The 8973-nt window shown below is 60.8% G+C and overlaps 1 protein-coding gene across 1 annotated transcript; it reads left to right on the top strand.

The window, feature by feature from the left end:
• Positions 1–4511: 4511 nt before the first annotated feature.
• Positions 4512–5381, top strand: LOC103210394 (prosaposin like 1). The gene has a single exon (XM_007956316.1). It carries the CDS (start codon positions 4512–4514, stop codon positions 5379–5381), a length of 870 nt encoding a protein of 289 aa, XP_007954507.1.
• Positions 5382–8973: the final 3592 nt, after the last annotated feature.

Raw genomic sequence — 8973 nt, 5'->3', positions numbered from 1 at the left:
CAATTATGTATGTGTGGGTATGTGTGACTGTGTGTGTATATATATGTGTGACTGTGTGTGTATACGTGTGTATGTGTGAATGTGTATATGTGTAAATGTGTGTGTGTGAATGTGTGCATGTGTGGATGCATGTGTGGATGTGTGTACATGTGTGTGGATGTGTGTGTGTGTGTGTGCAGGTTAAGTCTGAAATCTTTGACGTTCAGAAGAGCAAAGATATCACTTGAGGACTACGGTGCATCTGCCCCGAGCCATGGTGTTTTCAGTCACCTCACATGCACGTGAGCGCCGGACAGTGAATAAGGAGGACCACAGAAGAGCTGATGCCCTTGAGCGGTGGTGCTGATGAAGAATGCTGAGTGCCAGGGCTGCCGGAAGAGCTCCCGGACCTGCCCTGGAGGCGGTGCAGCCGGAATGCCCCTCGGGAGCGAGAATCCCCAGCCTTGGTCTCAGCTCCTCTGCCAAGTGCTCAGGAGGCAGCAGTGCCCTGGAGAAGGGCGCCATGCTTTGTGGAGGGTCAGCAGGAGAAGGAAGCCCCTCAGCGAGACGGGCTGCCACGGTGGCTGCAGCAGTGGGCTCCAGCCCAGCAGCGAGTCTGAGCCGGCCCAGGACCGGGTGATGTCTCGTTCTGCTGTACGTGGGGGCACTACGAGCTGAAAGCCACTGGACGGCACCTCACGACACCATCAAAGGCTGGAAGAGCAGCCAGGGCCTCAGTACTGCAGCTGGCCGCAAACACACACCCACTTCTTCAGGCTCGGCACTTCCTCCCTAGGCTCACACCCAACAGCAACGCGCCTGTCTGCTCGTCCTACGAGATCTGCAAGAGGCGCAGAGACAACATTCAGAGCCGGGCCGTATGGCAGCCACCCAGACAGCAATCCAGGGGAGGGGCGTGTACACGAGCGACGGCTGACCGCGGCCCGGCCACGTGCGTGGCGACCAACGGCACAGGGCGCATCTCCGACCGCGGAGAGGCAGCAGCAGTCAGGTGAGGACACGCATGGAACAAGCTCCCGGCGGGCCGATGCCCTCCGTGGGGGGGAGCCGAGCTGGGCTCCACGGGTTCCAGGGCCAGACTTCAGAAGCAGAACCCTGGCCTCACTCTGAGGCGCCACGTGCAGGACCAACTGCCGCCTCGCAGCCCGGCCTGTCGGCTGTGCGCACAACCAGCGACTCCCGAGTCCACCAAGAACAAATGCAGAGAGGCCGCTCTCGGGCTGGGGAGACTGACAGGGTGAGGCGGCCCAGTCTGGAAATGGGACAACGCCCCACGTCCTGATGGGGGTGGCTTACACAAGGGAGTGTTGCCCCAAATTCACTCAAATGCACACTTTCGGTGGGTGAAATTTGCTAGAAGGAACTTTTCCCTTGATAGGAAACGAACAAAAGAGAACAAGCACACATAACCTATGGGTGGGCCCCACAGCGGCGGGGCCAGAGGCTGGAAGGACGCGTGTACGCATGCGGTTGGGCCGACAAGTCGACATTCCCAGGACAATGGCAGCCAGGGTCCTTGCGGCCGAGAAGGGAATTACCAGCACGGAAACGGGCCAGGTGCCAGGTGAGTAAGCAGTGGAATGACCAGGCGTAAACGTGATGCCGATGGAACGTGGCCTGGAAAGCAACCTACCAACGTAGGGCGCTGGGGCCGTCAACAAAGGGGGGACACGGGCCGTGGGGTCGACGAGAGTATTGGGCCCACATCTCAGGTCTTCATGTGACAGGTGCGCCATGGTCAGGCGGGGGACATCCTGGTCCTGAGGACACGCCCCATGAAGTAAGTGCACTCAAGGCGTACAACAGCTCTACCCTCCGGTCAACATATCACGAAACATCCCGGGGAAACACACATGTGTGGGGGAGGGGGGAGAAGGACCAAGGGACCAAGGGGGTGGGAGAGAGGGGAGGAGGAGGGGGAGGAGGAGAGAGATGGGGGAGGGGAGAGGGGACAAGGAGAGAGGTTCCCAGAGCCGCCGGGCAAACACATCTGGTCAAGGGTGACGGAAGGTCCTTGCAGCCACTGAGTTTGAAATCACATCAAAATTAAACACAACTCCCCCAAAACATGGCAGGTGAGGTGCAGCCAGGCTCTCAGCACTTCTGGGTGGAGTGGGAACGGTACAGCTGCTTTGCAAGACCATCTGGGGGCGTCTACTCAACACCTGGCTCCCAGCATCCCTCGCCTTGGAGTAAACCCAACAGACAAGGGTGGAAGGTGTACCCCCAGATTGCCCAGGGGTGTCCAGGCAGCAGGGACCTGGGGTGGACCGGGGTGCCTCCCCAGGGGAGCCCCTGATGGGGAGCCCCTCCCCCAGGAAGAAGAATGAGCCCTTAACGAAGAGCCTGGAACTGGTGGAACCGGCAGGTGTACTCACGGACCTCATCAGTATCAGGGGCAGGTGGGAGGGAGGGGGCAGGGGACACACAGGGGACCCTGACTATCTGGGAAGGGTGACAGGGGAGTTCAGGGACCGCTGACGGGGAACAACGGGATGAACGGAGAACACAGCTCCCCGTGCAAGGCCGCCCCAGCTCCCCCAAAGGAGCCGCCATCCTGGGACAGGCTTCCCCAGCAGAGGACCCGACTGTCTGCATTCTCCTCCCAACCCCGCAGCCCCAAAGGAGGCCGGTGGGGACGGCCGGGCCACATTCCTCCACGCAGCTGCTGCAACCCAGGCTGAGGGCCTGACCCACATCCCGGAGGGACTCTCCCGTGGAGGCTCCAAGGCCAGGAATCTGAGGGAGGCTCCCACGCTGGGCCTCGAACCCGCCCAAAGGATACCAGCGATCCAGGGCGCCCCCACCCAGCCCCGCTCAGGGCTGGCTCCCTCCGGCCTCCCCACTCCCCAGGGCCACGGAAACCAGGCCGAAGGCAGCCTCAGCCCAAGCCCCTCGTTAACGAACACGCTCCAGCTCAGAGCCGGGTCCATGTCTCTGGCCCCCACCCTCTTCCCTACGCACCCGGAGGAACTAAGAAAAGCAAAGCTAAGAGCTGCGGGGAGACCAGCCCCTGTATGTGCCTGTCCCCAGCAGACACGGGGTGCACGTCACTCGGCTGTCCCCACACCCAGGGCAGTGGCTGAGTGACAGGCCCACTGCACACGCTGGCTCCCCCCACCCTGCGCGGCCCATGAGGCCCACGGCTGCCCACTCTGCTGATGTGATCCCAGAGCTCGGCCAGAGGGGCCGCCGAGGGGCAACTGCTGAACCAGAGCGGCCGCCGAGGGGCCGCGGCCGGAGTGGACCTCAGGGCCACGTGCAGGAGAGGAGCCCGGGATCAGCCGGGTGTGGAGTCACCAAGTTCATTCAGGCGTCCGGCCAAAGAGGGTGGGTGTGAAAAAGCCTCCCAATGAAAGAAAACAAAACCGCTGTGTGAGATGGTCGTTCACTCAAGGACGGGGCGCCGCGGTCCCACCTACATGCGTTGTCTAGACTGGGCAAGAGTACACATCAGTTCCCCGGAGGCCTCCAGGGGCAGGCGGCGGGTACAGGCGTAGGGGACACTGCGAGCTGAACCACATGATGGATGTCAGCAGGGTCACTGACCGGCCCGTGTGCAGACGGCGGAACAGCAACGGCCTCGTTACCTGTACGTGAAAGGGCAACAGCATGAGCAGAGGAAAGACTGAAGGTGTCAAGGGTCTCCTTTCACCTGGATCCACAATCAACGCCCCTGAAAGCAGCAGCCGAGAAATCAGACGCCACGTGGCGCCGGGCAACTCGGCTGCCAAAGACGTCTTCACAGCGCTGAAGACCAAAGACGCCACTGTGAGGACCGAGAGCTCCCGGCCCAAGCGATGGTATCTTCAACCTCCTCGTGTGTGTGCAAAAGCTGGACAGTAAGGAAGACCAGAGGAGGGCTGACACCTTCGAATGATGGTGACCACACCACAGACGGCCAGAAGAAGGAACCAGTCTGCCCCGGAGAAGTGCACCCGGAACGGTCCTTACAAGTGACGGTGGCCGGACTTCGCTTCACCTACTTGGTCATGTTGTCAGGAGGGACCAGTCCCTGGAGAGCGATGCCACGCTTGGTAAAGGGGAGGGTCAGCAGAAAAGGGGAAGCCCTTCAGTGAGACGGACGGACACAAGGGCTGCAACAATGGGCTCCAAGGCAGCAGGGCCTGGGAGGCTGGTGCAGGCCCGGGCAGTGGTTCGTTCCATTGAACACAATGTTGCTGTGAATCAGTCAACTCAGTGGCTGCTGACAACACACATTCACTACAATCCAAACAAACTGAGGAGCAGAAAGGACGCGTGTCCTCACGTCCCTCCCAGACGTGAGGCGGTGTATCCCCCGGGGTCTCTCAGCCAAGGAAGGGAGCAAGCCGGGGCAGGCGTTGCAGGTGCGAGGCCCGTGCGTGGTGCAGAGGCAGCTGCGAGGGAGGGGTAGGAATCCCAGAGGCGGGGGCAGGCTGTGGGTGGCCAGGAGGCGGGGCGGGTGCGCCCGCTTTATACCTTCGCCACGCCTGCCCTGAGCACTGAAGGCCTGGCAAGCCGCAGAGGCCATGCTGCTCACCCTCCTGCTGCTCGGCCTCCTGGGCCCCGCCACCGCCAGCCCCACCACCGCGGCCCGGCAGCGTTCCGAGGGCTCCCCTGGGCGGGGCCGGCCCCTGCAGGCGGAGACGTCTGCTGCACACAGGGACCCTTCCCAGGAGCCGGCCGAGCGCAAGTCCACCTTCATCCGAGGGCTGTCGTCCCACCTGGCCTGTGACGTGTGCATGATGGTGGCCCACAGGGCGCAGGGAGGGCTCCGTGGAGACAACACCGAGGAAGACATCAGGAGCACCCTGGGGACCACGTGCCGCCGCCTGCCCCAGCTCCTGCGGCCCGAGTGCGGCTCCCTGCTGGAGGACCACGGTGCTGACCTGGTGCGCCTGGTGCCCAAGGACTCCCCGGAGGAGGCGTGCCGTGCCGTGGAGGTGTGCCCAGCCCGGAGGGTGCGCCGGTCCCCAGCCTCCCTGCTCCCCAGCATGCCTGTGGCACTGCTGGGCGACGAGGACCAGGGCAGCTTCTGTAGTGGCTGTAAAAGGCTGCTCTACATGTCGGCCAGCAACCTGCAGAGCAAGGCCACCAAGCGGGACATCCTGGTGGCCCTCAAGGGCGGCTGCAGGATCCTGCCCCTGCCCTACAGCGTGCGGTGCAGCCGCTTCCTCACGGAGTACGAACCTGTGCTCGTCGCGAGCCTCGTGACCATGATGGAGCCCGACGCCCTCTGCAGGAAGGTGGGGGCCTGCCACGGCGCCCACAGCCAGCTGCTGGGCACCGACCGGTGCGTCGGCGGCCCCAGCTTCTGGTGCAGCAGCCTGGAGAGCGCCCAGCTGTGCGGCGCCGAGGAGCACTGCCGGCGCCACATGTGGAAGGACGAGTACGAGTGAGCCCCGGGCAGACGCTCTGATCCCCGGGGCCCACGGAGCAGGTGAGAACAGCACCACCCACACCAGAGCCGGCTTCCTCAGCACCCTGTCCTAGCACCTCGGCCGGAGGCTCTGCCCTGGGGCCCTGCGCCTCCCTCAGCCCAGACAAGACGGTCCCCCGGTCCCCGTGGCTGTGGCGTTGCTGACAGCCTAGGTCTGCCGTGGCCACTGCAAGGTGGATATCACAGCTGGGAGCCTGGGTGGGGTGGGGGAGGCTGAGGCAGGGGCGGGGAGGAGGAGTCATCACAAGTGTGGGGGCGGGGTCATCTGCAGCCACGCCCACTCGCTGAAGGGGAACCTCTCAGACCGGGTCCCGGGAGGCTGTCCTGCGATGCCAGTGAAGGGTGTGGGCTCTTCTAGACAGGGTCTGGGGCTCTGGCCATGTTCTCGGCCCACCCGGGAGCCTCTGCAGCAGACCCTGCCCTGCTCCCAGCCAGCAGGGTCTACACCGCCCCTCGCGGAGGGACCACAAAGGCCCGCAGAAACTGCGCCGGTGCCAGTGGCCTCACCTGGTGGAGCCTCGGTCTTCCAACCTGTGGAATGGATGCTCAGATCTGCCTCGCGGGCATGTTGGACGATCCAAGGGTACGTCCACAGCCCCTCCCCACCGCCGGCTGGGGCCAGCAAAGCCATCTCGGGGCGGGGGTCTCGGAAGGCCATGACTCAATAAATCCCCAAGCATCACACACTGGTCTGTGTTTATTCTCCCAGAGGGCCTTGTCCTAAAGCTGCTCCCACACCTCAAGTCCTTCAAACCTCACCAGAGGTCGTCCTCCTTCAGGAAGTCTGCCCTGGTCACCCAGCTTGATGGGGCACCCACAGTGGTCTCATCCTTGGTCCCCACAGACTGGGGCCTCTTGGGGCCACTCCCTTGGGTGACTCACAGCGTGTCCCCACACCCAGCCTGGGCCAGGCATGCACAGTGCTCACATACATGAGGAACACACACACGTGTCCTGGTGGGGAAGGCAAAGGGCAGGGGCCCCGTCCCTGTGAGGGCACGAGGTTGAGGCAGAGAGTGGGTGCAGTGTAGAGGGAGACAGAGCTCAGCTGCAGGGTGGGGGCTCCCCCAGGGCCCCCAGGCAGATGAGAGCATCTTCCCACTGCTAAACAAGCGCCCTTCAAACCCTAAAAAGGAGGACATGCCCAAGATGCCCCCGAAAACCTGTAAGTCGTGCCGTGTGCTTTTCTCTCCAAACCGGGGCACTGAAACAGACTGGGAAGGGTGGCTGTTTGATTTTGGTCACCCCTGCAACCTACTGGCCAAGTCCCAGACCTGACTCTCCACTGTGTCCCTTGCCTCAGTTTCCGCACCTCTGGGACCTCACAACACAGAAAGGTCAACAGGAAGGTCCTGAACGGCACGTGCAGGTCCTACGGCACCCACCCTCTGCTGCCCCACCGTCCCTCACAGGCCTCTGCACGGCTCCTCTGAAAACACGCTTCATCTGTGGTCTGACTCTGTGTGCATATATAAGACAGGCCCAGAAGGGACCCAGCAGCAGAGCCGGTGGCAACAGATGGCGGGACCAAGAGGAGCCCGTCCTGAGGCTGAGAGACCCGCGTGGCCGAGAGGAGCCAGGAGCCTGGCCTGCGCTGAGAAGGGCCTTGCCTCCGTGCTCCCTGACCCTGACCCCGAGCCGCAGCCTGTGGCTTTCTTAGCAAGCCATTGACTGGGACAGTGCTCTGTGCGTTCTGGGAGCCACGGCGACGGGTGACGGAAGCTGGTGGAGGGGTGCCGTGGAGGTGGTGGGTGTCAGGACTGGTGTCAGGGTTCGGGGTGGCGGCCTGTCTGACCCCGCCTCACAGAAACCCTCTTGGGGCTGCTGGTGCTTCCCCGCCTCCCTGCAGTTAGACGAGATCTGATGCCACCACTCCCCTTTCACATTATTTCAGGGACTGTCCTGGTTTTCTAAGGAGCTCTGGGGGCACAGTGCCTAAAGCATTTGACTGCTGACCAGAAGGTTGGTGGTTCAAACCCACCAGCTGCTCCTCGGAAGGACTTGCCCAGTGCTATACGTCATCTGATGTCCTGACTGCTGCTTCCATTGGGCTGATTGCAGAAGCAAGCAATGTGAAGTCTCTGTCAGAGGCTCCAATCTTCTCTCCATTTATCGTCATGCTGCTTATTGGTGCAGTTGTGAGGACTTTTGTTTTCTTTATATTGAGGTGTACCCCATACTGAGGGCTGTATGTCTATATACTTACATCTATGGAGCTCTGGTGGTGTACTTGGGTAAGGCGTTTGGCTGCTAACCAAAAGGTTGGTGGTTCAAACCCACCAGCTACTCCACAGGAGGAAGATGAGGCTACCTACTTGTGTAAAAATGTACAGGCTTAGAAACCCAGGGGGGTCGCTGTGAGTCAGAACTGACTCACAGCAGTGGGCTTCATTTTGTTTTATATACATACATAGATACCTGCAAAAGCCGGAACCTGGGTAAGGCAGAAACCTGTTGGCGAAAATATTCTCCCCGGAAACTACTGACAGAAAATGGGAAGACTACACCCTGCCAAAGTAGGAAAACCTGTGAGACCCGGAAAAAAGGCAGAGTGCTGTCAAATTCCAGCTCTCACAGGTCTCACTATAGATAGAGACAGAAAGAGGGGGAGGGAGGGGAGGGAGGGAATGAGGCCGGGGGTGGCTTCTGCAGAGTCTGGCTGACCAGCAGTCATCCCCTGTCCTCCTCTGTGCAGTGGTCACCGTCAGGCTGATGGAATGACATCAGGAGCCTTCCTGGAAGACTGTCCCCTCCTCACAGTCCCTTCAGACACAAGACATACATGTGGGACCAGGGGATCAGTTAAGACACAGCCCTGGGGTGACGAGGTCACCTGCCACCTCCCCACAGGGCACCAGGCATCCCTCATCAGTTCCCGCGTCTCCAGCCACACGGAGACGCGGCAGGAGTGCAGGAACCCCGTCGTCTGGAGGTCTCTAAGGAAGGGTCCAGCAGACGGATTTCTGAGAGCTGATGAAGGGTCTTTAATACTTGAGTGATGGTGCCAACTGGACCAAATGTGGGGGGGGTGCTGCACTTTCAGGAAGGGAGACTGACCCTGGACACGTCCCCAGACAGTCATATGGTCTACTGTGCCAGGAATGACAGAGTGAAGAGGAATGGTGAGGTCGGCTCATTTATTGTCAAAATGACGGCTCCAAGATCTACCCTGAAGTACAATGCTGTCAGTTGTTGTTAGGTGCCAACGAGTCATCTCCGACTCACAGGGACGTTAACGTGCAACAGAACGAACACTGCCGGTCCTGTGCCAGCTTCACGATTCCTCCCGCACCTGAGCCCATCGGTGCTGCCACCGTGCCAATTCATCTCCCACTCTTCTCAATGTTATCCACAATTGGTTATGATCCACACCATCAAACCAAACACAAGTAAACATCTTTCTGGTATTCTTTGCTTGCTCTCAGCCAAAATCCATCTGGCCTCAGCAAGGATATCCCTCGTTCCATGACCTCTTCTGAACCCAGCTTGCATTTCTGTAAGTTCTCTGTCAATATACTGCTGTAACCATTTCTGAATTATCTTCAGTAAGA

Source organism: Orycteropus afer, unplaced genomic scaffold (assembly GCF_000298275.1).
Source record: "Orycteropus afer afer isolate SDZICR_OR568_19922 unplaced genomic scaffold, OryAfe1.0 scaffold00605, whole genome shotgun sequence".
In the NCBI taxonomy this organism is placed as follows: Eukaryota; Metazoa; Chordata; class Mammalia; order Tubulidentata; family Orycteropodidae; genus Orycteropus; species Orycteropus afer.
This window is presented reverse-complemented; position numbering and strand designations above follow the sequence as displayed.